The 27,925-nt window shown below is 44.0% G+C and overlaps 1 protein-coding gene across 4 annotated transcripts in view; it reads left to right on the top strand.

The window, feature by feature from the left end:
* The first annotated feature begins 663 nt into the window (after positions 1-663).
* Positions 664-27,925, top strand: part of LOC139578327 (histone-lysine N-methyltransferase, H3 lysine-79 specific-like) — a 30,549-nt gene continuing 3,287 nt past the window's right edge. The window contains exons 1-26 of one of the 4 annotated variants that reach the window (XM_071405762.1): positions 664-1,010; positions 13,587-13,630; positions 13,763-13,837; positions 14,258-14,321; positions 14,522-14,750; positions 14,853-14,947; positions 15,039-15,101; positions 15,197-15,252; positions 15,410-15,489; positions 15,900-15,968; positions 16,074-16,180; positions 19,128-19,169; positions 19,330-19,413; positions 19,557-19,779; positions 19,900-20,013; positions 20,106-20,197; positions 20,437-20,538; positions 20,644-20,781; positions 20,960-21,085; positions 24,430-24,878; positions 24,979-25,081; positions 25,226-25,351; positions 25,455-25,497; positions 25,607-26,163; positions 26,334-26,536; positions 26,631-26,704. In XM_071405762.1, the coding sequence (XP_071261863.1) occupies positions 930-1,010; positions 13,587-13,630; positions 13,763-13,837; positions 14,258-14,321; positions 14,522-14,750; positions 14,853-14,947; positions 15,039-15,101; positions 15,197-15,252; positions 15,410-15,489; positions 15,900-15,968; positions 16,074-16,180; positions 19,128-19,169; positions 19,330-19,413; positions 19,557-19,779; positions 19,900-20,013; positions 20,106-20,197; positions 20,437-20,538; positions 20,644-20,781; positions 20,960-21,085; positions 24,430-24,878; positions 24,979-25,081; positions 25,226-25,351; positions 25,455-25,497; positions 25,607-26,163; positions 26,334-26,536; positions 26,631-26,704 (3,439 nt within the window). In that variant the 5' untranslated portion in view covers positions 664-929. The other 3 variants (XM_071405761.1, XM_071405764.1, XM_071405763.1) reach the window with 3 other exon arrangements.

The raw sequence follows: 27,925 nt of genomic DNA, 5'->3' as shown, positions 1-27,925 counted from the left end.
CTAGCTGGGATACAGCTTTTGTCAAAGTGTGTGTGTATATATATATATATATATATATATATATATATATACACTTTGACAAAAGCTATATATTTTTTTTGTGGGGGTATTTTAGATAATCCTAACCTGCTACGTTAATTATCATAACCTGCTGCATAAATCATCCTAAACCTGCTACGAAAAGTCAATTTTGACAAAACCTTCTAGACAACTCATTTTAATCGACTTAATTTGGCATCAATGCGCTATTGAGTCTAAACATAGGAATGAATGGTGTCACGTGATCAATGGCTTTGTCCATTCATATTATATACAGCCATTGGTTCCTTGATAAACACACTTGACACACTTTAAGTAAATTGAGGAAAGCAAACGACCTCGGTCTGCTCCATCCAAAACATTGTTTTTATTGTTCACTGTCATCACATGCAGTGAGTAATCGAGTAAAATGGTATCTCCCGCCAGTTGTCCGTTATTGTTCCCGGGAAATTCTAATTCAAACTGTTTTATACAGAGGAGAATGGTTGGTTGTTTTCGTCATACTCGTCTTTTGAAAAGTAACAATCCGGTTGTACAGCCCCGGTAAACGTTGATACTTCCCATGCTCCGACTGCCGCCCCCCCACATAGACATTAAAACAGGTCCCCCCTCCCTGGCGTTTCTGTCCCTTTGGTAGTGACCGATTTTCACGCCGGGCAAGATGGCGGCTGTACTGCCGAGGTGTAGGAGCCGCTCGGCATGAAGTAATTTTTTAACAAATTGATTAAAATCAAACAAATATTTGAACACCGGACTACAGGGCGCGTGTACCACATACCACTCATCGAGATATAATTTTATCTGTTGTGATAAGGATTTTTCTGACAAAATGATAATTGTAGTAGCTCGCTAAACTAGCTAACGTTAGCAAACGCCGGAGAAAGTGTAGAATGGGAGAAAAGCTAGAACTCAAGCTGAAGTCGCCAGTTGGAGCAGAAGCTGCTGGCTACTCGTGGCCATTACCAGTATACGTGAGTATTTAATTAAACCAACCAAGTTGCCAGCTATAACTTGGCCAACCAAGTGAGGATTAGATGTAGCTATTAATCTCTTAATGTACCTACCTAGCTGTTGTTAGCTAGCTATGTGTATAGCTACTAGCTTATGTGTTAGCTAAGGTTACATACATACAGGCCAGACAGACGGTCCACCACAGGGCTAGCCAGAAGCTGTTCGAAGTGGGTATCATTAACGTTATATCCACCGATTCTCAGTGGAGTGTATAGCCAGCAATATGGCTACTGACTGTGCGGAACACCTCACTAGTAACTAGATAACTAACGGATTAAAGTACACACATCGTTAGATGGAGCATGACACAAATTACACACGAGAAGCGCTGCACACTTGGCTAGCTAACTACAGTATATTAGCTAGTTATTGGTCCCGGTAACTCTTTAACAAGTCTAGAAGAGGCTCTCCACCATTTGGTTTCTGTTGGGGCAGTAAGTTAACTAGTTAGTTACAGTACCTAGCTAAGGTTCAACCACAGAAAGGGTTAGTTATAAATATATTTGGTAAAACTCGGCTAGCTAGCGTTCTAAACGGCTTTCTTTGACTCGCATTATAGTTCTGAGTAACGTTAAGCATTTATTTAGCTAATTTAGAACGCTAGCTCGCTAACTTGTTATTTTATGCACCTATCCATGATTTAATGTAACTAGCTACCATGCCATCATTTTGAAGTGAGTCAGAGAGCGATGTTTTAACACCACGGTCATTTGCAATACGTGTAATTCGACTGATGCATGCGAGGACTTTTTCCAGAACTTAAACAATATATCAAATATTGTACAATGTTTTGCAAAATATTTTGCTGAAACATTATTACTACAGTAGCTGGACTTCAAATGGCTCTCTGTCTGGTGCTCACTGCCTTGTTGATATCTACTGTTACTGTTATTGCACAGAAAGATATTTGCATACTCCAGTCTGACTGAATCTAGGGTATAGCTGCCAGCTGGAATTATACCTAAAATCCTGCACTCATGATGCAATCCTGCACTCATGCCAATAGGGTACAATCTGAAGGTATATTTTGCGTTAACATAGCAGGAACACTACACAATTCCCCACAACTCTAGTCCCTTATATGGAAATATAAGTTGCTTTTCCACTAGGTCCAAGAAATCAAATAAATAGGGCTTCTGGGAAGTAACCATCCCATATGACTCACATGTGTCTCACATGGTTTGACCAGTTATCCATCCCACTTCTAAAAACCAGTTCCACAAATTCAGTGGATTAGCTGACAGACTTGAATTTGAAACCTAGTTTCAACCATAAATGTGAACATCCAATACTGTTTTGCTGTATGTAGGTTATTCAAAACATGTTTTAGTTAGTGTTGAGGAGACTGCTAACAGCCAACCGAAAGGGTGTTAGACAGAAGCCTAATTACAACTATTTTGGCATCCAGAAGATAGCCTGTATACCTTGAAAAATCTGTGGAGGACTAGGCTACGTTTTGGTTGTTCGAAGCAAGTGCCACTGAATAAACCAGTAGTGTGGGTTGACTGTGGGCAAAGGCCTACTGAATTCCACGAAAAAAAAAAAAAAAGTTTTTACTTTTGCATGCACGTCATGTGTAGATTAAAAACAGTGAATCATTGCTGTGTGTTATGACATTGACCAAGCTTCTCGATCTTCCGTAGATTGCTTTTTTGTTGTTGCATGCACATACTATGATGCTGTAGTATTTTAACCTATGTGGATCTTACTAGATAGGCTATATGTAAAAAATATATTTGCCTAGTTAGGCCCTAATGTGTTAAGGCAGAGTTGATTGTGTTTGCACCTTGAGTGTGTGCAGCATGCTTTGAACATATTTATTTAGCTGAAGTTCATGCTATAGTTTGCCAGATTGTACAAAGGGGAACGGAAATGGAAGCAGATGAAATAATTGTGTTTTCTCTGGTGGCTTCAAGTGTGTTTCAGCTGTTTTACTCATTTATAGTAAATTGCGGTAAGACGGTGCTGGGGGGGACTACCTGAAAGTGTATTTCTCAGAACGCCGGAGTGTTGTCTGTGGCGCGTCTAGTGTTCTGTGTCACACTGGGTAATACCCCTTAACGTCAGAGTTCAGGAACTAAGCAGTGCTGCTGGTGACGCAATCCTCCACAGTTGGCCTTGGCTGACTTCGCTCCCATTACACCAGAGACTGATAACCGGACTGTTGCATGACTGGCATCCTCAGAAAAATGCAACGCAAACAAATCAATATTTTATGTCACATGCTTCATAAACCGTTGTAGACTAACAGGGAAATGCTTGCTTACAGGCCCTTCCCAACAAAGCAGAGAGAATAGTAGAAAAATAATAACACAATCAATAAATACGTAATGGTTTGGTGATGGTGCTGCCTCACAACAACTGCTTGGGTGTTATACCATGGCATTGTTGAATACTCGTTTCTAATTGACTTGAAGGGTATTATTTAAGTGATAATGCCTGAGAAACTGGTGTTTGGAGGATATATTGGCATGAGACTGCTTCGAGGGCATTATCACTTTTATACAATGGGTTACCAACATATTCAAATAATGATTGCTATATTTTCATAAACTTTATTTTGAAAAATTAATTAATACTGTTTCATCCTTCCACAAGATACAGTCCTGACAAATATAGGGTTGCTACTAGAGGGCGACCGATTATGATTTTTCAACGCCGATACCAATTATTGGAGGACCAAAAAAAAAACATACCGATTAATTGGCCGATTAAAATAAAAATTGTAATAATGACAATTACAACAATACTGAATGAACATTTATTTTAAGTTAATATAATACATCAATAAAATCAATTTAGCCTCAAATAAATAATGAAACATGTTCAATTTGGTTTAAATAATGCAAAAACAAAGTGTTGTCCGTACCTCTCCTCACCCCTACCTGGGCTCAAACCAGGAACACATCGACAACAGCCACCCTCGAAGCAGCGTTACCCATGCAGAGCAAGGGGAACAACTACTCCAAGTTTCAGAGCGAGTGACGTTTGAAACGCTATTAGTGCGCACCCCGCTAACTAGTTAGCCATTTCACATCGGTTACACCAGCCTAATCTCGGGAGATGATAGGCTTGAAGTCATAAACAGCGCAATAGCTGCTGGCAAACGCACGAAAGTGCTGTTTGAATGAATGCTTACGAACCTGCTGGTGCCTACCATCGCTCAGTCAGACTGCTCTATCAAATCAAAGACTTAATTATAACACACAAATACGAGCCGTAGGACATTAAAATGGTAGAATCCGGAAACTATCATTTCGAAAACAAAACATTTATTATTTCAGTGAAATACGGAACCGTTCCATATTTTATCTAACGGGTGGCATCCCTAAGTCTAAATATTGCTGTTACATTGTGCAACCTTCAATACATCCATAACAATGCATGAGCTAATGATGTGCAATTTCGCCTGGCATAGAACATGTGCTCTCTCTCCAGGCCACTCTTCAGAAGAGAGCCAACTAACACAATCACTTCAAACTGAAGCTGGAATGTCAGCATACTTGCTGAATTTTGTGTGTTTTCTATTGACATTTCTGTGTATATATCCATAAAATATTATGCTAGCTTATTCATGATTTTGCCTGGCTGAGAAGCTGCCAGCCTGTCTGTTTCATCCTAACTCCCAACGCGTTTACCATAGGACAGATGGAGATCAAATTTCAATATTATAACAATGTTGCAGATAACAGAGAGACAGACAGCATGGTTATTACAAATCTCCGCTGTTGAAAACCAACTGCTCGTCGAACATCTCATTCCAAAATCATGGGCATTAATATGGATTTGGTCCCCCCTTTGCTGCTACAACAGCCTCCACTTTTCTGGGAAGAATTTCCACGAGATGTTTGAACATTGCTGCGGGGACTTGCTTCCATTCAGCCACGTGTATTAGTGAGTGCGCGCACTGATGTTGGACAATTAGTCATGGCTCGTAGTCAGCTTTCCAATTCATCCCAAAGGTGTTGAGGTCAGGGCTCTGCAGGCCAGTCAGGTTCTTCTGCTTGATATTGACAATTTCTGTATGGACCTTGCTTTGTGCACAGGGGAATTGTCATGCTAAAACAAAGGGCCTTCCCCAACTGTTGCCACAAATGTTGGCGGCACAGAATTATCTAGAATGTCATTGTTTGCTGTAGCGTTAAGATTTGCCTTCACTGGAACGAAGGGGCCTAGCCCGAACCATGAAAAAACGCCCCAGACCATTATTCCTCCTCCACCAAACTTTACAGTTGGCACTATGCATTCGGGCAGGTAGCGTTTTCCTGGAATCTGCCAAACCCAGATTGGTCCGTTGGACTGCAAGATGGTGAAGCGTGATTAATTCCAGAGGACGATTTTTCACGCCCTTCCTATTCTGTGAGCTTGTGTGGCCTACCACTTCGCGGCTGAGCTGTTATGCCTAGACGTTTCCATTTCACAATAACACCACTTAGTTGGAGGAGGAATAATGATCTGGGGCTGTTTTTTCATGGTTAAAGCAAACACTGACATTCTAGACAATTCTGTGCTTCCAACTTTGTTGCAATAGTTTGGGGAAGGCCCTCCTGTTTCCAGCAAGACAATGCCCCTGTGCACAAAGTTAGGTCCATAAAGAAATGGTTTGTTGAGGTCAGTGTGGAAGAACTTGACTGACCTGCACAGAGCCATGACCTCAACCCCATCGAACACCTTTGGGATTAATTGGAACGCCAACTGCGAGCCAGGCCTAACTGCCCAACATCAGTGCCCGACCTCACTAATGCTCTTGTGGCTAAATGGAAGCAAGTCCCCGCAGCAATGTTCCAACATCTAGCAGAAAGCCTTCCCAGAAGAGTGGAGACTGTTTTATATATAGCTAAAGGGGGACCAACTCCATATTAATGCCCAGGATTTTGGAATGAGATGTTCGATGAGCAGGTGTCCACATACACTACATGACCAAAAGTATCTTTCTGCATTTTCTAAAGGCAGATTTAAAATGCTTCTAATTGTAATTTCCGCACAGTTTCAGACTAACTGGATTCCAGTCTTTATCTGTGTGGTGTTCTAGCCATGTTTTTAAAAATAAGGGCCTCCTAGACTTCTCAATATGCACCACTGGGACTGGGAGGGGCAGAAGATAAGACCAGCATTACAAAGCACTTGATTAGCTGCAGATTCTGCCTGGCTCTGCAGTCTACACATCACAAGCCTGTGGATGTTTCATTGGGGCGGTTTATTTTGACTATGTGACTAACTCCTGAGCATATTAATGTATAATGGTGCAATATTTTGGTATTCATTGGGTTGTATTTGGTTAGTTCATCTTTCTCAGTAATAATGCTTCAGGCCAGGGGTGTCACTCATTCCATAGATGACCTAGTGTCTGCTGGTTTTTGATTTTCTTTCAATGAAGACCTAGACAACCAGGCAAGGGGAGTTTCATACTAATCAGTGACTTTTTAATTCATCAAGTCCAAGGGAGGAGCGGAAACCCACAGATACTCGGCCCTCCGTGGAATGAGTTTGACACGTGCTTTAGGCACTGTGCTCCTGCCCAGCCAAAAGATGCTGTACATCATACATATTCCAGTATTTCTGACCAAATTGCTCCACTCCCCCCACAGAGAAGGAACGTGCACTGTTCTGTTCTGTTCACTGCACCACATGATAGTAATATATGCTGCCTTCCTACGCTGAAGCTGCTACCAATCACATGCTTAAACGCTCATTCTCTCACTGTCACCATCTGCGGATTTAAATATGTAACTGCGTCCATATGAGGAACAGCTCTTGTGCTGCGGAGCCCTTAGTTCAATTATTTTCTTGGCTCTAACTAAGCCAGAATGCTTTCGCACATGACTGCATTTGAATCGATGTCATCTTGCCTATTTTGTGTTGTCAGTTGTGTTTCTTCTTCCAGTATTTCTACCTGTGTTAAAGTGAAACTAACAAGCTATATATCAATGAATTAAGAAGCACTCCTTGGGCCAACATGTGACCTGTGGTGTTATCAGGGAAGATCAGGCATATTAAGGCAGTTCTGCCTAAGAACTAGACTGATGGATGGGTTGATGAATCAGTTTTTCTCTGTGGTAATATCGCTGCTGCACCTGGTTAGTTACTTGTTCATTGGTCGTGAGTAATGCGTAGTGGACCGGTATTTTTCCTCGGCAGTGCGTCATGGTGAGGTAACGAGAGAATGAAAAGGCGGGGAAGGTAGTGAGTGGTTGAGTCAGTTCCTTCGTCGTGCCCACAACAGGGGGCTAGGAGGGGAAGAGAGGATGATTGGTTGTTAGTGCCTCTCAGGCGTCACACGCATTCTTTCTCTAAGCCAGCGTTTATTTTTAGAAGCAGCGCTGGTGTTGCTGCGTGCTGTCTGTGTGTGAGCGGCAGGAACTCCCCTCTCTCGCCGCCTCCACACACACACACTGTGAAGAGGCTGATTTGTATGTGCAACCGCTGTCTGTCTGGGACCAGCACATTAACCCTTCACAAAATTGTAGCACAGTAAACTCATTGGAGCCCTCTAATTTAGAGGTTGACCGATTTAGGATTTTTCAACGCCGATACCGATTATTGGAGGACCAAAAAAGGCCGATATCGATTAATCTGCCTATTTATTTGTAATTATGACAATTACAACAATACTGAATGAACACTTATTTTAATTTAATATTATACATCAACATCAATTTAGCCTCAAATAAATAATCAAACATGTTCAATTTGGTTTAAATAATGCAAAAACAAAGTGTTGGAGGAGAAAGTAAAAGTGCAATATGTGTCATGTAAGAAAGCTAACGTTTAAGTTCCTTGCTCAGAACATGAGAACATATGAAAGCTGGTGGTTCCTTTTAACACGAGTCTTCAATATTCCCAGGTAAGACGTTTTAGGTTGTAGTTATTATAGGACTATTTCTCTCTATACGATTTGTATTTCATATACCTATGACTATTGGATGTTCTTATAGGCACTTTAGTATTGCCAATGTAACAGTATAGCTTCCGTACCTTTCCTCGCCCCTACCTGGGCTCGAACCAGGAACACATCGACAACAGCCACCCTCGAAGCATGGTTACCCATGCAGAGCAAGGGGAACAACAACTCCAAGTCTCATAGCGAGTGACGTTTGAAACGCTATTAGTGCGCACCCCGCTAACTAGTTAGCCATTTCACATCGGTTACACCAGCCTAATCTCGGGAGATGATAGGCTTGAAGTCATAAACAGCGCAATAGCTGCTGGCAAACGCACGAAAGTGCTGTTTGAATGAATGCTTACGAGCCTGCTGGTGCTTACCATCGCTCAGTCAGACTGCTCTATCAAATCATAGACTTAATTATAACACACAGAAATACGAGCCGTAGGTCATTAATATGGGCGAATCCGGAAACTATCATCTTGAAAACAAAACATTTATTCTTTCAGTGAAATACGGAACCGTTCCATCATTTATCTAACGGGTGGCATCCATAAGTCTAAATATTCCTGTTACATTGGACAACCTTCAATGTTATGTCATAATTACGTAAAATTCTGGCAAATTAGTTCGCAACGAGCCAGGCGGCACAAACTGTTGCATATACCATGACTCTGTGTGCAATGAACGCAAGAGAAGTGAGACAATTTCACCTGGTTAATATTGCCTGCTAACCTGGATTTCTTTTAGCTAAATATGCAGGTTTAAAAATGTATACTTCTGTGTATTGATTTTAAGAAAGGCTTTGATGTTTATGGTTAGGTACAGTCGTGCAACGATTGTGCTTTTTTCACAAATGCGCTTTTGTTAAATCATCCCCCATTTGGCGAAGTTGGCTGTCTTTGTTAGGAAGAAATAGTCTTCACACAGTTCGCAACGAGCCAGGCGGCCCAAACTGCTGCATATACCCTGACTCTGTTGCAAGAGAAGTGACACCATTTCCCTAGTTAAAATAAATTCATGTTAGCAGGCGATATTAACTAAATATGCAGGTTAAAAAATATATACTAGTGAATTGATTGCGAATGTGCACCGCATTGATTATATGCAATGCAGGACACGCTAGATAAACTAGTAATATCATCAACCATGTGTAGTTAATCAATCATAATCACTTGATGTTTTTTATAAGATAAGTTTAATGCTAGCTAGCAACTTACCTTGGCTTCTTACTGCATTCGTGTAACAGGCAGGCTCCCCGTGGAGTGCCATGTAAAGCAGGTGGTTAGAGCATTGGACTAGTTAACTGTAAGGTTGCAATATTGAATCCCCGAGCTGACAAGATAAAAATCTGTCGTTCTGCCCCTGAACAAGGCAGTTAACCCACCGTTCCTAGGCCGTCATTGAAAATAAGAATGTGTTCTTAACTGACTTGCCTAGTTAAATAAAAATCGGCCAAATCAGTGTCCAAAAATACAGATTTCCGATTGTTATGAAAACTTAATCGGCCCTAATTAATCGGCCAATCCGATTAATCGGTCGACCTCTATTCTAATTTTTGTGCCTTCAAAATATTCATACCCCTTGACTGACTTCACATTTTGTTGTTACAGCCTGAATTCAAAATAGATTTAATAGATTTCTCATCCAGCTTATTTTTTTATTTTTTATTAGTCAAGTCAGTTAAGAAATTTGTATTTACAATGACGGCCTACCCCGGCCAAACCCTCCCCTAACCCGGACGACGATGGGCCAATTGTGTACTGTCCTATGGGACTCTCAATTACTGCCGGAACCCGGGTCTGTAGTGACGCCTCTAGCACTGCGATGCAGTGCCTTAGACCGCTGCGCCACTCAGGATCCATACATAAAATACCCCATAATGACAAAGTGGAAACACGTTTCTAGAAGTATTGAAATGTGTAAATGAGATTTCTTTAAGTATTCACACCCCTGAGTCATTACTTTTGTAGAAGCACCTTTGGCAATGGTTACAGCTGTGAGTATTTCTGGGTAAGTCACTAAGTGCTTTCCACACCTGGATTGTGCAGCATTTGCCTTTCAAAAAAAAGGTTTTATTCTTCATGCTCTGTCAAATTGGTTGTTGATCATTGCTAGATGAGCCATTTTCAGGTCTTGCCATAGATTTTGAAGTAGATTTAAGTCAACTGTAACTCAGCCACTCAGGAACATTCACTGTCTTCTTGTTAAGCAACTCCTGTGTTAAACACTATTGTACAAAAGCTGAAGAACATGCGCACATCCAGGTGCTGGAGTTGTAGGCAAACTAATGGAAAACAGAGAGGAAAACGTTGCTCATGCTCCCAGGTGCTTTTATTTATAACATTTCGACCCGTAGGTCTTCATGGGGCATCCATATCCCAGGCAGGTGGAAGGTCCTATACAGTGCCTTAAAGTATTCAGACCCCTTGAATTTTTCCACATTTTGTTGTTACAGCCTTACTCTAAAATGGATTGAATACATCAAACATCCTCATCAATCTACACCCAATACCCCAGAATGACAAAGCCAAAACAGGTTTTTAGAAATGTTTGCAATGTATTTATTAAAAAAAAACGGATACCTTATTTACACAAGCATTCAGACCCTTTGACTCTAAATTGAGCTCAAGTGGTCATCCTTGATGTTCCTACAACTTGATTTGGAGTCCACCTGTTTTAAATTCAATTGATTGGACATGATTTGGAAAGGCACACCTGTCTATATAAGGTCCCATAGCTGACTATGCATGTCAGAGCAAAAACCCAAGCTATGAGGTTGAAGAAATTGTCCGTAGAGCTTAGACAGGATTGTGTCGAGGCTTTTCTGCAGCATTGAAGGTCCCCAAGAACACAATGGCCTCCGTCATTCTTAAATGGAAGAAGTTTGGAACCACCAAGACTCTTCCTAGAGCTGGCTGCCCAGCCAAACTGGGCAATTGGGGAAGAAGGGCCTTGGTCAGGGAGGTGACCAAGAACCTGATGGTCACTCTGACAGAGCTCCAGAGTTCTCTGTCGAGATGGGAGAACCTTCCAGAAGGACAACCATCTCTGCAGCACTCCACCAAATCAGGCCTTTATGGTAGACAAGCCAGACGGAAGCCACTCTTCAGTAAAAGGCACATGACAGCCCTCTTGGCGTTTGACAAAAGGCATCTAAAGACTCAAACCATGAGAAACAAGATTCTCTGGTGTGATGAAACCAAGATTGAACTTTTTGGCCTGAATGTCAAGCGTCACGTCTGGGGGAAACCTGGCACCATCTCTATGGTGTAGTATGGTGGTGGCAGCATCATGCTGTGGGGATGTTTTTCAGCGACTGGGAGACGAGTCCGGATCGAGAAAGCTGAACGCAGCAAAGTGTATAGCAATCCTTGATTGAAATCCTGCTCCAGAGCGCTCAGGACCTCCGACTGGGGGAGAAGGTTCACCTTCCAACAGGACAATGACCCTAAGCACACAGCCAAGACAACGTAGGAGTGGCTTCGGGGCAAGTCTCTGAATGTTCTTGAGTGGCCCAGCTAGAGCCTCAACTTGAACCTGTTCTAACGTCTCTGGAGAGACCTGAAAACAGCTGTGCAGCAACGCTCCCCATCTCACCTGACATGGCTTGAGAGGATCTGCAGACAAGAATGGGAGAAACTCCCCAAATATAGGTGTGCCAAGCTTGTAGCGTCTTACCCTAGAAAAATCGATGCTGTAATCGCTGCCAAAGATGCTTCAAAGTACTTAGTAAAGGGTCTGAATACTCAAGTAAATGTGATATTTCAGTTGTATTTTTAATAAATTAGCAGCATTTCTAAACCTTTTTTTTGGTGTGTAGAGATGACAATTTTAGAATAAGGCTGTAACACAATGTGGAGAAAGACAAGGGGTCTGAATACTTTCCGAAGGCACTGGATATCGGGGCAGTACCCAGTGACCTCACTTCCTGAAATAGGTGGTAAATGTAACATGGGTTCACAATATTAACATTCAATGTATCAAAATATATTATCATAAACCCTTGACTTTTTCCATGTTTTGTTACGTTACAGCCTTTTTCTAAAATGGATTCATATTTTTTCCCCTCCAATCTACACACAATACCCCATAATGATAATGCGAAAACAGGTTTTTTGATTTTTTTGCAAATGTATGAATTAAATAAACTACCGTATTTACGTTAGTATGCTATGAGACTTGAAATTGAGCTCCGGTGCGTTGGGGTGGCAGGTAGCCTTGTGGTTAGTGTTGGGCCAGTAGACAAAAGGTTGCTAGATCGAATCCCCAAGCTGACAAGGTAAACATCTGTCATTCTGTCCCTGAACAAGGCAGTTAACCCACTGTTCCTAGGCCGTCATTGTAAGTAAGAATTTGTTCTGAACTGACTTGCCTAGTTAAATATAAAAATTCTGTTTCCATTGATCATCCTTGATGTTTCTACAACTTGATTTGGAGTCCACCTGTGGTAAATTCAATTGACTAAACAAGATTTGGAAAGGCACACCTGTCTATATAAGGTCCCACAGTTGACAGTGCATGTCAGAGCAAAAACCAAGCAACAACATAATTCAACCTTGACATTATGGGGTGTAGGCCAGTGGCGTCAAATCTCCATTTAATTCTGTCTGTAAGACAAAATGTGGAATAAGTCAAGGGGTGTGAATACTTTCTGAAGGCACTGTATTCATTGGTTATTTTATTACTAGGCTATTCATAGCAGCGTTTGCCCGTTTTGTGAAATGCTTTGCTTCCCTTGTGGCTAAATATATTTTATTTCATGACATGCTCTCTGGTCCTGTAATCTCAGACCTGATGTTATTGTAAGCGTGGAGGTATTGGGCAGGAAAAGCAGAGCCCTGTAACTGTAGCCTGCTGTTGTGCCAGAGCCAGTCCAGCTGAGTGTAGCTAGGCCTGGCTTTCTACCACCTTCCCTTCTTCCTTCCCGCTGAGGCCCTCCCAGGAGGTCCCTCGTTGCAGCAGGGAGCAGAAAGTAGGTCCCTGGGTTATCTTAGGCTGCTGGCAACCAGACTGACTGAAATACTGCAGTTCCTCCCATGCTGCAATGGCAGTAGGTACAGCAGTGGCCTGACAACCCAGCTAACTAAGTTACTGAGCTTTAAATGCACTCATTCTCCCAGACCACAGCCATTTTAGAGAATGTCAGCTTGATAAGTGATACACTCAGTGGTCTCTTGAATTGTTATGCTGGCAGTCATAGTGAATGAGTCACACTAACTACTGTGGTTTGCACTGTGTGGATTATTAAGTCATTGAGTGCTGCTGGCCTTATATGAGCCAGTTGTCTGAACTCGTGTTGGTAGCTGTTAGCACATCTGTGTACATTCTTTGTCTCCTATTTGGATTCTGACTAGGGCTGTTGTGGTGACTGTATTACCGCCACACCGGCGGTCACAGGTCATGAAGGCAGTCAACAAATATGATCTTAGCAACTGTTCAAGCAAGAATCATATCATTGTTAAGCGTATGAGAACCAAAAAAGTAATTGTTTGGAAGTAATAAAAACGTAAATCTAGGCTATGTTCAATGGCAGCAGTAAGAAAGCCATCTGCAGTCAAGAGTCGTGTGTGACGTCAGTGTGTCATGTACTGGAAAAGGGTCTATACAAACCCACTATCTTTTCTCCCCTTTTTGTTTACTTTATCTCCAGGATAAACACCATGATGCTGCTCATGAAATCATTGAGACCATTCGGTAAGTAACTACCACCTTTCTATCTCAAAAGCATGGTGCAGTGAGTGACTGCACTTCTTGACTGACTGCACTTCTTGACTGAGTTAGGCTAGGTCTTTGTAAACTAAACCCTGTATTGATCATTGTTCTCAGTTGGGTGTGTGAGGAGATCCCAGACCTTAAGCTGGCCATGGAGAACTATGTCCTCATCGACTACGACACCAAGAGGTGAGCTGAGCGTCAGACTATGAAGAACAAGGACTGTGATGCTGATCTTAAGCACAGTCTACCAGAGCACCCGTAGTCACAGTCCAATACCATAGTAACATCCAGAGTATGAACAGAATGGACTTGCACTCCACTTTCTTTACATGTAAATGTTCTTCCCAGGGGGGTAATGCAGACGCTAATGACATGGATGCTCATTTAGGAATATTTTGGTTTGGTGTGGCAGCAGCCCAAGAGATGAGTCTCGTAGAGTGGAGGCAAACTGATATGCAATTAGCATTCTTGTATCCACGGTCCTGGCCAAACTAACATCAGCACAAAAATACAAGTCATGGGCTGCTAGCTTCCTTGTCTGTGTCTTGTCATAAGATGTTGATAGATGTCATCCCCACCCATGTTATTTCTTTTTCTGTGTTACAGTTTTGAGAGTATGCAAAGACTTTGTGACAAATACAACAGAGCCATCGACAGCATCCACCAGCTGGTGAGTTGGAATGTCCACAGTTTAGTCGAAAGCTTATTTCTGAACACGTTATGTTAAAACGCTGAAATTTTACATTTAATGATTTTTCTTGTTGCCGTTTGTCACCGTAGGGAAAACCTAGCCCCCTTGTGCACAGCGACATGTTTATAACCTAGCTATGTAATATAGTCATACTGAACTCCCTGTCCTGTGTGTCACAGTGGAAAGGCACCACCCCGCCCCTGAAGCTGAACAAGCGACCGTCCAACGGGCTGCTCAGGCATATCCTGCAGCAGGTGTACAACCACTCGGTCACGGACCCAGAGAAGCTCAACAACTATGAGCCATTCTCCCCCGAGGTGTACGGTGAGACTTCCTTTGACCTGGTGGCCCAGATCATCAACGAGATGGAAATGATGGAGGACGACACCTTCGTAGACCTCGGCAGCGGTCAGTGTTTACCTCAATGTTTAGTTCCTAATGAGATAATCAGTCTTAATGTGACTCGCAGCCCGGTGCATTATTTGCCATCTTAATCATCTGTAATTGCAGGAGTGGGACAAGTGGTGCTGCAGGTTGCTGCAGCAACAAACTGTAAACACTACTTTGGTGTGGAGAAGGCAGACATTCCAGCCACTTATGCGGAGGTAAGTTCCTAACATCCCACAACAAGCTTGATGGTTTTTGTAATCTATTCCAGATGGTTATCATAAGTAATCTGTGTGCTTTTTCTTTCAGTCCATGGACAAAGAATTTAAGAGGTGGATGAAGTGGTATGGGAAGAAACATGGGGACTACTCGGTAAGATTCTGAGTTGATCTGACAGAAGTGTCATTCGGAAATACACATGGTTTCGGATTGCAGACGTGCAACTTATTTTCCTGTTTATTTTCAAGCTGGAGAGGGGTGATTTCCTGTCTGAGGTGTGGAAGGAAAGGATAGCCAACACAAGGTACAGTACCTCTATATAATCTGGAGGCTTCCACTCCCACTGAGACGTCACTGTGTATTTACACACGTCTGAACACAAGGGAAACGTCTGCACAGCTTTAACTCTAAATCGTTTTCTCCTCTTCTCCCTTCTCTTCTCTTCCCCGTTTGTCTAGTAGTGTTATTTTTGTGAACAACTTTGCTTTTGGTCCAGAGGTTGATCACCAGCTGAAGGAGCGCTTTGCTAACATGAAGGAAGGTATGTAGTAAATGGCCCTTTTGTTACCCTGTGTCAAGCCCACCCTGCCATATTGTTACAGCGAATTAAGAACCTTGGATCATTTCAATAGGTTATTGATTCAACTGCTTTCATTAGTGATAACAAGAGAGAGGGTAACATGCAGGTAGCTAATGTCAGCTGTGTCAATACCACACACTTGACCTCTGAACCCTCAGTCATTTGACCTCTCCTCCACATACCCCTTGTGTTTTCAAAGCTAGACATGAAAGCATGATCTATGCTGCCATTGATTATTTATTGCAGCCACATACACAGATCAATCTGGGACTCATTATAGATGAGTGTTTGTATTGTTTAGTTTTAAGCTGTCATTCTCAAATAGCCTTTTGAAGTGCCTTCATGGGAAGATCATGTTTTTTCTCTTTTAGGTGGGAAAATTGTATCCTCAAAACCTTTTGCACCTCTAAATTTTAGAATCAACAGTCGAAACTTGAGTGGTAGGTTTTCATCATGTGCATATCATTCTTATGGATCTCAAAGATTCTAGTGTGTTTTCATGAACTAAATAGATTGCCTTTCTGCTCTTTGTTTCTCCTTTTCAGACATTGGCACAATAATGAGAGTCGTAGAGTTGTCTCCGTTGAGGGGTTCAGTGTCCTGGACGGGAAAGCCAGTTTCCTACTACCTTCATACGATAGACCGCACCATAGTGAGTCAAGCTTTCCCCTCTTGTACTCTCATCCCCTCCGTCCCAATACACTCACAATGTTGCAATGGCAGTTGCTCTACAGTGCCACCATTTTACTCATGCGCCTAAATATGTTGCTGTACGACCTAGAATTTTTATTTGGGAGCACCCGTGCGCCTACAAAAAAAAAAGGATTCTAGCTTTATTACCTCCAATATTTTTTCATTGTGCTCCTACATTTCTATGTGCGCCTACATGTTCCAACTTAGGTGCACATGTGCTCCTTGTAAAAAAAGGTCTGTTTATAGTAGGGCAACTTTGAATTGAATGAGAGCTCTCAATCAGTTCATGTATATAAAATACCAATGCGTACGGTAGCAGTACTCAGAACATGTTTAGTCGGACATATCCCTGCAGGAAACAACTGCAACTGCTGGTATAGCCCTGCAGTGGACAGAGGAGAGGTGATACTGAGACAGGTGATGGCGCAACCAACATTACTACTAGCCTACATGTTGTACCATGAGTGTTTTCAACTTGTTTAGAAACATTAAAAACAGGACTTGCTTGCTTACTTTTGCACTCAGTTAGCCTGACTGCAAGCAGGAAATCTTCACTTTTCTGCCTGTTGGTCGTGGTGGCATATTGTGCCAATAGAACCTAGAACAGGCCACTCCAACCCTGTTCCTGGAGAGCTATCGTCCTGTAGGGTTTCTTGCCAATCCTAAAGTAGCGCACCTGATTCTAATAATTATACTGAACAAAAAAATAAACACCATGTAAAGTGTTGGTTTTATGAACTGAGATAATGTCTACATTTTTCCATATGCACAAAAAGCTTAATTATAAAATTGTCCATGAATTTGTTTACATCCCTGTTAGTAAACATTATGCCTTTGCCAAGATAATCCATCCACCTGACAGGTGTGGCATATCAAATAGCTGACACAGGTGTAGCTTGTGCTGGGGGACTATAAAAGGCCACTCTAAAATGTGCAGTTGTCACAACACAATGCCACAGATGTCTCAAGTTTTGAGGGAGCGTGCAATTGACATGCTGACTGCAGGAATGTCCACCAGAGCTGTTGCCAGAGAATTTAATGTTCATGTCTCTGCCATAAGCCGCTTCCAATGTCGTTTTAGATAATTTGGCAGTAGGTTCAACTAGCCTCACAACCACAGACCACGTTTAACCACGCCAGCCCAGGACCTCCACATCCGGCTTCTTCACCTGCGGGATCGTCTTACATGCTGACTGAACCGTGGCACACAAATGTTGATTTCTGTCCATCCACACCAGCCGCGATCAGGAAACGCAGGTTGAAATATCAAAATGAACGCTGATCCAACTCATTTGCGGACAGGTTGAAACGCATCAAACATTCATTCTAATTTGTCCTGGGATATAAACATTGGATTATTTTACCTGAAATGCACAAGGTCCTCTACTCCCGACAATTAATCCACAGATAAAAGGGTAAACCTAGTTAGTTTCTAGTAATCTTTCCATTCATCTGTGGACTTTATATGGCAGTTGGCAACCAACTAAGGTGCATTACCACCACCAACTGGGCCGGAGTGTGGACCTCACTTCATCTTTCAATCATCCACGTGGGTATATGCTCCTAAAAACCAATGAGTAGATGGGAGAGGTGTGACTTGCAGCACATTAATCATAAAAATTATACCAAGTTCAGTGAGCAGTTTGGATTGAGTAACGTGTACATTTTATTTTGCAACTTGCACGTAACAAGAGCGGTGTGGTCTGCATGTTAGACCAGCCACATGGACAGCTGATGAAACATAGTATTTTTGTCTGTAATAAAGCCCTTTTTGTGGGGATAACTTGTGGTTGGCTGGGCCTATGGCTGTCCAGTGGCTGGGCCCCTGCCCATTCATGTGAAATCCATAAATTAGGGATTTTTAAATGAATTTTAAAAAATTGACTGATTTGCTTTATATGAACTGTAACTCGGTAAAATCGTTGCATGTTATGTTTTTGTTCAGTATTGCTGGTTGATAAGATGAATCAGGTTAGTAAGACAACCTACAGGACGGTAAGCTCTCCAGGAACAGGGTTGGAGAATCCTGACCTAGAAATGTTTAGTTATGTTTTGTCTTGATACTGGTCTGTACCGGTTTGTACCATCTCAGTGCAAGTGAAACAACTGGCTAAGTCTTTAATCCTTAAATCTATTTACGCATCCGTCAGTTTTAAGATAGAGATATCTGTTTTTTTGCATGGGCTGCGTCTCAATCCACCATCTGCCTATGTCGGCCTTCCGCATCTGCGGTGGAAGGTGGCCGAGCTACAGCGGTGTTTGTCAGACCATGAGACATCCTGAAAATCGATCTTCTCACAAACGTCTGTAGCGTCCGAACGGTTTGGCCTACAAACTAATATGACCACTCTATGGAAAGATGACTCTTTTGCTCTACGGGACTCGTCTGAAGGTAACCCATACAAACAAATAGAAGTATGGAGGTAGTTTTGTGAACAAAAATAAGGGGTTTAATGTGTCCAGAAAACAAATATTTCTTGAGCTTTCTTATGTCCTAGAAATAGGACAGACAATTCAAAACGGATTCCTAATGATTTATTTTGATATTTATGAAGGAGTTATTCATTGCATTTCTGTGGGCTGTAGTAGTAGTAGACAATTTATTTTTAACATTTAATTAAATTATGGAATAGTTAAAAAGAAATTATAACTAGGTGCCCTAAAATTCACAATCAAATAGCTAAATGAGCCAACGGCTTAGACTTAGTGGTTAATGTATCTATTCACTGGAGGCAGTGGAAACGGTAAGGTCATCGCTGTATTGTTTCTGTAGCTCCTCACTAACTCTCATGCACGTGTTGGAGGGCTTATGGACAGTGTCAAACAAGGTCACTGCACTTAGGGGAGAGTGGCCTCTGCTATCTATGTCCTTGTGCAATACTTGATACCTTCTTTTTCCTTTTCAGCTTGAAAACTATTTTCATAGTCTCAAAAATCCTAAACTCAGGGTAAGCTAAACATTTTTTGTTCCTTTTGCACTATTTTAAATTGTCATTACTCTGTGGGCAATCTTGGTCACCTCCAGCTTGTCTTTACAGTTGCTCCTAGTTCGTGCCCTGCTGAACGATTCACATGGTAAACAACACAGATGTTCCTATGTGTTTTTAGGAGGAGCAAGAAGCAGCTAGGCGTCGTCAAGAAAAGAATAGTAAAAGCAACAGCGCCACGCCAACCAAGGCAAAGGAGCACAAGGCAAGTGACTTAGCTGACTTTATAGTCTTTTCACGTCTCTATGCTAAGTTCTTACGCTTTTCCCTATGATATGAGATCACTTCTAGCAGCTCTAGGTCAGCTTTTTCTCTCTCATGCTGGTCCCTTCCCTGTATGTCTCTCAGGATTCCTGTGAGGAGGTTGAGCGACCAGGCCTGTTGGCAGTCGTGAAGGCGCCACCCAAACCGCGGCGCGCCAAACTCCTCAACAAGGGCCGCAAGCTGAGTGCTCGGAAGCGCGGGCGTCCCAAGAAGGCTGCTGTGGCCGCAGCTGAGCGAAAGAGCAAGAGCAGCCAGAGTGCCCTGGATCTGCTGCATGCCAAGACCCTCTCAGCAGCACCCCCTCAGGGTGAGCCACCTGCTGACAGTTTTACTCAGGGCTGTGTCCATATACCCTTGTGCATTTGTGTTATTCAGCCCTTTACTCATTGTGTTCCATGTTTGTTTAGCTGACTTTGTGTTTCTACAGATGCATACAGGTCACCTCAAAGTCCCTTCTACCAGCTACCTCCCAAAGTTCAGCACTATGCGTCTGGCCAATTTCTGCTGGGCCCCAGTCCTCCTGGCCTACAACAGCTTCTAGGTGAGCACCGCTACCCTGACCCCACCCTTAGTTATCACATCCATCAGTCAGAGCCAGCAGTCCTGATAAGCCATTGCTCTCTCCTCACACAGACAACATTAAAGTCCAGTACCTCCAGTTCATGGCCTACATGAAGACACCTCAGTACCGCAACAACCTGCAGCAAGTCCTGGAGCAGGAAAAGGTAAATGGAATGTCCAAATCACTCACTCCATCTTGTGAACTCTGACAATCACTCTAATGGTATCGCCACCTTTAAAAAAAGTAATAGATTACTCACTCCCTCAGACTCACACCGCAACTCTCGGCCCTCTATCAGTCATGTTGGATGAGACTATCCTTCTGGCAATGTTGCCTCTGATTTAGCCTCAACCTGTAAACCTTCCTCTCATGTTTCTCCTTCCGTCTCCCTCTCTCCTCCAGCTCAAACACAGAGGGCTTTCTGGGCAGGCGGAGCATCTGCAGACTGCGTGTCAGACCCACAAAGAGAAAATCAAAGGGCTCTTCCACCACAAACTGGATGAGGTAGGCAGACAGTGGTGACTGTCTAATGAAACAAGCTGATATTGAGTCGCAAATAGTGGTTGAGTACTCGATCCCTGAAAGTGGTACCCTGTCTGTTCCACTCAGCTGGGAGTGAAGGCCCTCACCATGGAGGACCTATTGGAGGCCCAGAAGGAGATCTCGGCCCACAACCGTCAACTGAAGGAGCAGACCAAGCATCTGGAGAGGGACATGGCCGAGCTGAGGGATCACAGCCTGCTCCTGGTGAGACCTCTACCTTTTTGTCATTTAGGAGACGCTCTTATCCAGAGCGACTTATACTGTACTCCTGGCTGCCTTCTCTCTGGCCGCTTTCACATTGGATTTCATCTGCATGCTTGACACTGTCGGACAGTTGGACCAGAGGCATGTAACTAACTGGTAGTGTCTGTGTTTATCTCAGTTGAAGTCTCGGTGTGAGGAGCTGAAGCTGGACTGGAGCTCTCTGTGTCTTGAGAGCCTGCTGAAGGAGAAGCAGGCCCTGCGTAGACAGATCTCAGAGAAACAGCGCCACTGCCTCGAGCTGCAGGTACACCTCACCTGTATCCAGGACTCTAAAGTGTGGCCATGTTGGTCGCTTATGCTCCTTAAAATTTTACTGTGCGTCCTGGAATTTATTTGTGAGCACATGTGCATCTAGGGAAAAAAATCTCCCAGATAATTGTAGTGATTAGGCTTTTCTGTACTGTTGCGAAGTGTTTTAAAGGAAAAAAAGCCCCAGCACAGATTCGTTAGTGTTGTGATTGCACCATTAAAATCAAATTTTATTTGTCACATACACATGGTTAGCAGATGTTAATGCGAGTGTAGCGAAATGCTTGTGCTTCTAGTTCCGACAATGCAGTAATAACCAATGAGTAATCTAACCTAACAATTCCACAACTACTACCTTATACACACAAGTGTAAAGGGAAAAAGAATATGTACATAAAGATATATGAATGAGTGATGGTACAGAACGGCATAGGCAAGATGCAGTAGATGGTATCGAGTACAGTATATACATATGAGATGAGTAATGTAGGGTATGTAAACATAAAAGTGCATAGTTTAAAGTGGCTAGTGATACATGTATTACAAAAAGATGGCAAGATGCAGTAGATGATATAGAGTACAGTATATACATTATGTTAAGTGGCATTGTTTAAAGTGGCTAGTGATACATTTTTGATCAATTTCCATTATTAAAGTGAGCTGGAGTTGAGTCAGTATGTTGGCATGTTAGTGGTGGCTGTTTAACAGTGATGGCCTTGAGATAGAAGCTGTCTCTCGGTCCCTGCTTTGATGCACCTGTACTGACTTCGCCTTCTGGATGATAGCGGGGTGAACAGACAGTGGCTCGGGTGGTTGTTGTCCTTGATGATCTTTATGGCCTTCCTGTGACATCGGGTGGTGTAGGTGTCCTGGAGGGCAGGTAGTTTGCCCCCAGTGATGCGTTGTGCAGACCTCACTACCCTCTGGAGAGCCTTACGGTTGTGGGCGGAGCAGTTGCCGTACCAGTTCATCGATTGTGCATCTGTAGAAGTTTGTGGGTGCTTTTGGTGACAAGCCAAATTTCTTCAGCCTCCTGAGGTTAAAGAGGCGCTGCTGCGCCTTCTTCACAACGCTGTCTGTGTGGGTGGACCAATTCAGTTTGTCCGTGATGTGTACGCAGAGGAACTTAACTTACTACCCTCTCTACTACTGTCCCGTCGATGTGGATAGGGGGGTGCTCCCTCTGCTGTTTCCTGAAGTCCACGATCGTCTCCTTTGTTTTGTTGAGTGTGAGGTTATTTTCCTGACACCACACTCCTCCCTGTAGGCCGTCTCGTCGTTGTTGGTAATCAAGCCTACCACTGTAGTGTTGTCCGCAAACTTGATGATTGTGTTGGAGGCGTGCATGGCCACGCAGTCGTGGGTGAACAGGGAGTACAGGAGAGGGCTGAGAACGCACCCTTGTGGGGCCCCAGTGTTGAGGATCAGCGGGGTGGAGATGTTGTTACCTACCCTCACCACCTGGGGGTGGCCCGTCAGGAAGTCCAGTACCCAGTTTCACAGGGCGGGGTCGAGACCCAGGGTCTGGAGCTTGATGATGAGTTTGGAGGGTACAATGGTGTTAAATGCTGAGCTGTAGTCGACTAACAGCATTCTCACATAGGTATTCCTCTTGTCCAGATGGGTTAGGGCAGTGTGGTTGCGATTGCGTCGTCTGTGGACCTATTGGGGCGGTAAGCAAATTGGAGTGGGTCTAGGGTGTCAGGTAGGGTGGAGGTGATATGGTCCTTGACTAGTCTCTCAAAGCACTTCATGATGACGGAAGTGAGTGCTACGGGGCGGTAGTCATTTAGCTCAGTTACCTTAGCTTTCTTGGGAACAGGAACAATGGTGGCCCTCTTGAAGCATGTGGGAACAGCAGACTGGGATAAGGATTGATTGAATATGTCCGTAAACACACCAGCCAGCTGGTCTGCGCATGCTCTGAGGACGCGGCTGGGGATACCGTCGGGGCCTGCAGCCTTGCGAGGGTTAACACGTTTAAATGTTTTACTCACATCGGCTGCAGTGAAGGAGAGTCCGCAGGTTTTGGTAGCGGGCCGTGTCAGTGGCACTGTATTGTCCTCAAAGCGAGCAAAGAAGTTATTTAGTCGGTCTGGGAGCAAGACATCCTGGTCCACAACGGGGCTGGTTTTCTTTTTTTAATCCGTGATTGACTGTAGACCCTGCCACATACCTCGTGTCTGAGCCGTTGAATTGCAACTCTACTTTGTCTCTATACTGACGCTTGTTTGATTGCCTTGCGGAGGGAATAGCTACACTGTAATAGCTACACTGTTTGTATTCGGTCATGTTTCCGGTCACCTTGCCCTGGTTAAAAGCAGTGGTTCGAGCTTTCAGTTTCGCGCGAATACTGTCATCAATCCACGGTTTCTGGTTTGGGAATGTTTTATTAGTTGCTGTGGGTACGACATCGCCGATGCACTTTCTAATGAACATTACTAGGCTACATAGAAAACAGATTGTTGCTAGGCAGTTCAAAAGATTCAATTGCTTAAGTATATCATAAGACATGAACAGAATGCGTCAGTGATTCGTATTTCCTGCAACTTTCTGAAGAGGCAACGCACAGGAATGCCCGTCTGTGTGAGTATTTCTACCACTTTGTGTTGCGACGTTAATGGTAGATTTAAATGCTTTCTCAAAAACCTCAATTAAATGTTAAGTACAATGTAGCTTATGCCTACCCGGCAGCAAGACATCATGATTATTTGCATCCATTTGTTTTGCAAACCCTACAGACGTGAGCTACAGAAACACTGATAACCAAACAATAGTCTGTTGCTATAGAGGGGCATGGTGCGCACTTAAATTAAAGGTTAACTACACTCAACAACAAGTGGTCAGCTGATGTGGTTTAAGCATTGTTGTGGACATGGAACATGCTTTTTAGTTTTGATTTAAAAAGTTTTTTTGTTTTTTGAGGGCCTAACCTGACAACTTACATATCCTAATCAACAAATTACTTGGTAATTTCAATTAGTTATTTGTATCAACATTTTTGCTTTTTATAATAAGCAGATGTATTTACAGGGTTACCTTTTAGTTTGTAGGGCACAACATGTGCTTCAGAAGTAGCTCACATTCATATAGGCCAGCTATAGGCTATATCTCAATCTATTTAAAGAATTGTATTTTCTGGAGCTCCAACTTTTTAAAAATGTATTTTATATAACCCTGCCTGAATCCCCTCTTTCCTCCCCTGCCTGTTTCTACTGACATACTCAGAAATAATTGAAGGAATCCGTCAACTGTTATTGTGAAGCAGTGGCATGTTCTCATAAAGCTATGTTCCTCTCCTTACCTTATGCAATGGCTCCCCCTGTTGTTGGTTCTCAGATCAGCATCGTGGAACTGGAGAAGAGTCAGAGGCAACAGGAGCTGCTCCAGCTCAAGTCCTACAGTCCCTGTGAGGGCTCCCTCTACCACAAGGGCCTCCCCGGCCTGGAGGCCCTCCCTCGTCCTCCCCTGGACCACCACACCCCCAAACTCAGCCTGGCTGCGGCCGGCTTCAACAGTCTTAGCCCCGAGCTGTCCATCAACAGCATCGCCTCGCCCTGCTTCCACAGGGATGGTGGGGGGATCAAGGGAGAGCTGCTCTCCCGCTACCTGCCCATCTCGCCCGACCACGAGATTGTACCCCCCACCCCGGATGCCCGGCACAGGCAGCTGGGTCACCCCCTCCCTGACTACACCCGCTACTCCCCAGCTAAGATCGCCCTGCGCAGACACCTGAACCAGGACTCTAGTATGGCACACTTCAGAGGCCTGGGCTTCACTGGTCTCAGGTTAGTCAGGTTTAAAATCTACAACCACTGTAGGGACTCTGCTAATAGGTTTGTTACATGTTTGTATAGTACTGTATTTCTGACACTTCTGCTCCTGCAGGGATATGGTTGCTGTCACCTCTCCATTAGGAGCTAAACTGAGCTGCCTCTCTCCCAACTCATCAGACAGTCCGCAGAACAACACACCCAGGAGTGCTGAGAGGGTAACTCTGTCCACTCTGTTCCCACACTGTCTGACTCCGTCTGTCCCCTGGCCTGACACACAGCCTACCATGCTGACTCAAACACTATTTACTCTCCCTGTATGTTCCTCCCTAAGTTGTCCTCTGTCTGTGTGTGATATCCAGGGGGGCCAGGGTGACACCATCACCAGCCTGCCCATCAGTATCCCCCTCAGCACGGTGCACCCCAGCAAGCTCCCTGTTAGCATCCCCCTGGCCAGTGTGGTGCTGCCCAGCCGAGCTGAGAGACTGGTGGGTACATGTAGAGCTAGGGTTTGATTTTGGACTGGGTAATAAAGGTCACGTGTGCTGTAATAAAACACTGTTGACTCGAACGCTCTGTTTGTTTTTGTAGAGGAGCACACCGAGTCCTTTGTCCCAGACGGGCCAGACCAACGGTAAGCAGCCCCAAATACACTAGTACCTTAACCACATCCATTGAAACCTGCATGTTTTGACAGACATCTCCTGAAGGACCAGCGTCTAATGCTCTCTGTCCTTCCTCAGGGTACTCCTCTAGCTCAGGGCTGATGAACGGAGGCTCTCACTCTGAGGACCAGGACAGTGCTGCCCTCTCCCCTCCCCCTCACGGTGCCCCTCTAACGGGACCAACACAAGGCCACAGCCCCCCTCTCAGCACCGGGGGGGTCCTCCAGTACGCTGACGGCCCCCCCAGAATCCTCCCTGAGGACTGGGCCGAGCGGCACGGCGAGTCTGACTCTGAGCCCCAGGACAGCGAGTCCAGACGCCGCGTGTTCTTCTCTTCATCCTCCTCGTCCTCTTCATCCTCTTCAGGGGGTGCAGCGACTCGCCTACACCTCGGCTCGGCCAGGCAGGGCAAGCATCACCACGGCAACCACAACACCAATAACCACCACCACTCGCCGTGCTCCCAGCACACACACTCCCACGGCCATGGATCACAAGAGGGGCGCAAGCGTGGGAGGAGAAAGCGCAGCTCCACGGGGGCTCAACTTGCCAGCGGCTCCCCAAAGAGGAGGTCCTTTCCTGCGCTCAGCTCCACCAGCCAACCCTCAGGATCCCCACTCAACATGAACTCCATGGTGAGTCAAGCCACATTCAAGTTGCTTCCCTGTCCTTCAGTATGTGGTCCATGGCTAAGTTGGTTGCAGCGTCGTACTTGCTACAGGAGTTGTTTGATTCCCAAATATCTACTCTATACATATTTTAACAAGAGTTGATTCCCTAATGTTTTCTGTGTTTGTCGTGTCAGGTGAACAACATAAACCAGCCTCTGGAGATCGCTGCCATTTCTTCCCCGGAGCAGTCTGGATGTAGCCCCTGTGGGCCAGACATGGACCAGCCCCCCGTACTGAAGAGAGAACGCCCTCTGGAGATCAACGGCTCAGGACACTACTCCTCTGCACCCAGCTCCGACGACGACTCTGGCTACCCTGCTGACAGCTCCAGCTCAAGGTATAGTAAATGGTGAAGCAGAAAAGCCACGTGGCTGCATCTCTACACGAGTACATTTTAAGTTTTATATTTTCTTTCATTTGTCTTTTTTTAGAATTGAAAGGAAGATTGCCACTATTTCCTTGGAGAGCAGAGATGGAGCAGGCAGACCAGGGAACAGCGAGCGGGGTAAGGAACGTCCAAATGTGACCGCTGAAGCCTGCATAATAAACTTGATATTATAGAGCTAGCCGATATGGACAAAGAGTCATATCATGATAAATGTTACTATTTTGCTCGATAACAACAAATTCAATGATACAAATGTTTACTTTACAGGGCTCTTTTTCAGTCCCAATTAAGACAACTGAGATCGTAGCCTATGGTTTAAAAAGTAAGCTATTTCATCTCACATATCCAGGGAATGCATGATTTAAATAGGGTCCAGAATTATCTGCATTATAATTTGAGGGGGCTCTTCAGAGAATTTGCTGACATCTTTGTGCATATTGGCCTTTAGGCTTTATTATTCACCACCTGAGGAAGTGGGAACTCAAAGCGTTTGACTCAAAATACAAGCTAGATTGCTAACTCAAAATAATATATTGTTGCGTTTATATTGTTGCCATGTAGGCTAATGGATTCAGTAAATCAGTATATCAGTAAATGTAGGCTGATGACTTACAGAAACCATGTTTCATTAGCTGAAATAAAATATCCCAGAAATGTTCCATACACACAAAGCTTATTTCTCAACTTTTGTGCACAAATTTGTTTACATCCCGGTTAGAGCATTTCTCCTTTGCCAAGATAATCCATCCAGTTGACAGGTGGCATATCAAGAAGCTGATTTAAACAGCATGATCATTACACATGTGCACAATAAAATGCCACTATAAAATGTGCAGTTTTGGCACAACACAATGCCACAGATGTCTCAAGATGTGAGGGAGCGTGCAATTGTCATGCTGACTGCTGGAATGTCCACGAGCTGTTGCCAGAGAATTCAAATGTTAATTATTTATCTACCATAAACAGCCTCCAATGTTGTTTTAGAGAATTTGGCAGTAAGTCCAACCAGCCTCATAACTGCAGACCACGTGTAAACACACCAGCCCAGGACCTCCACATCAGCTTTCTTCACCTGCGGGATCGTCTGAGACCAGTCACCCGGACAGCTGATAAAACTGGGTTTGCGCAACCAATAATTTCTGCACAAACTGTCAGAAACCGTCTCTGGGAAGCTCATCCACGTGCTCGTCGTCCTCTCCGGGGTCTTGACCTGACTGCAGTTCGGCGTCGTAACCGACTTCAGTGGGCAAATGCTCACCTTCGATGGTCACTGGCACGCTGAATAAATATTTTTATTTATGATGGATCTCTATTAGGTGCTCCCAAGGTAGCAGCTAC

The sequence above is a fragment of the Salvelinus alpinus genome, chromosome 6 (genome assembly GCF_045679555.1).
Source record: "Salvelinus alpinus chromosome 6, SLU_Salpinus.1, whole genome shotgun sequence".
In the NCBI taxonomy this organism is placed as follows: Eukaryota; Metazoa; Chordata; class Actinopteri; order Salmoniformes; family Salmonidae; genus Salvelinus; species Salvelinus alpinus.
This window is presented reverse-complemented; position numbering and strand designations above follow the sequence as displayed.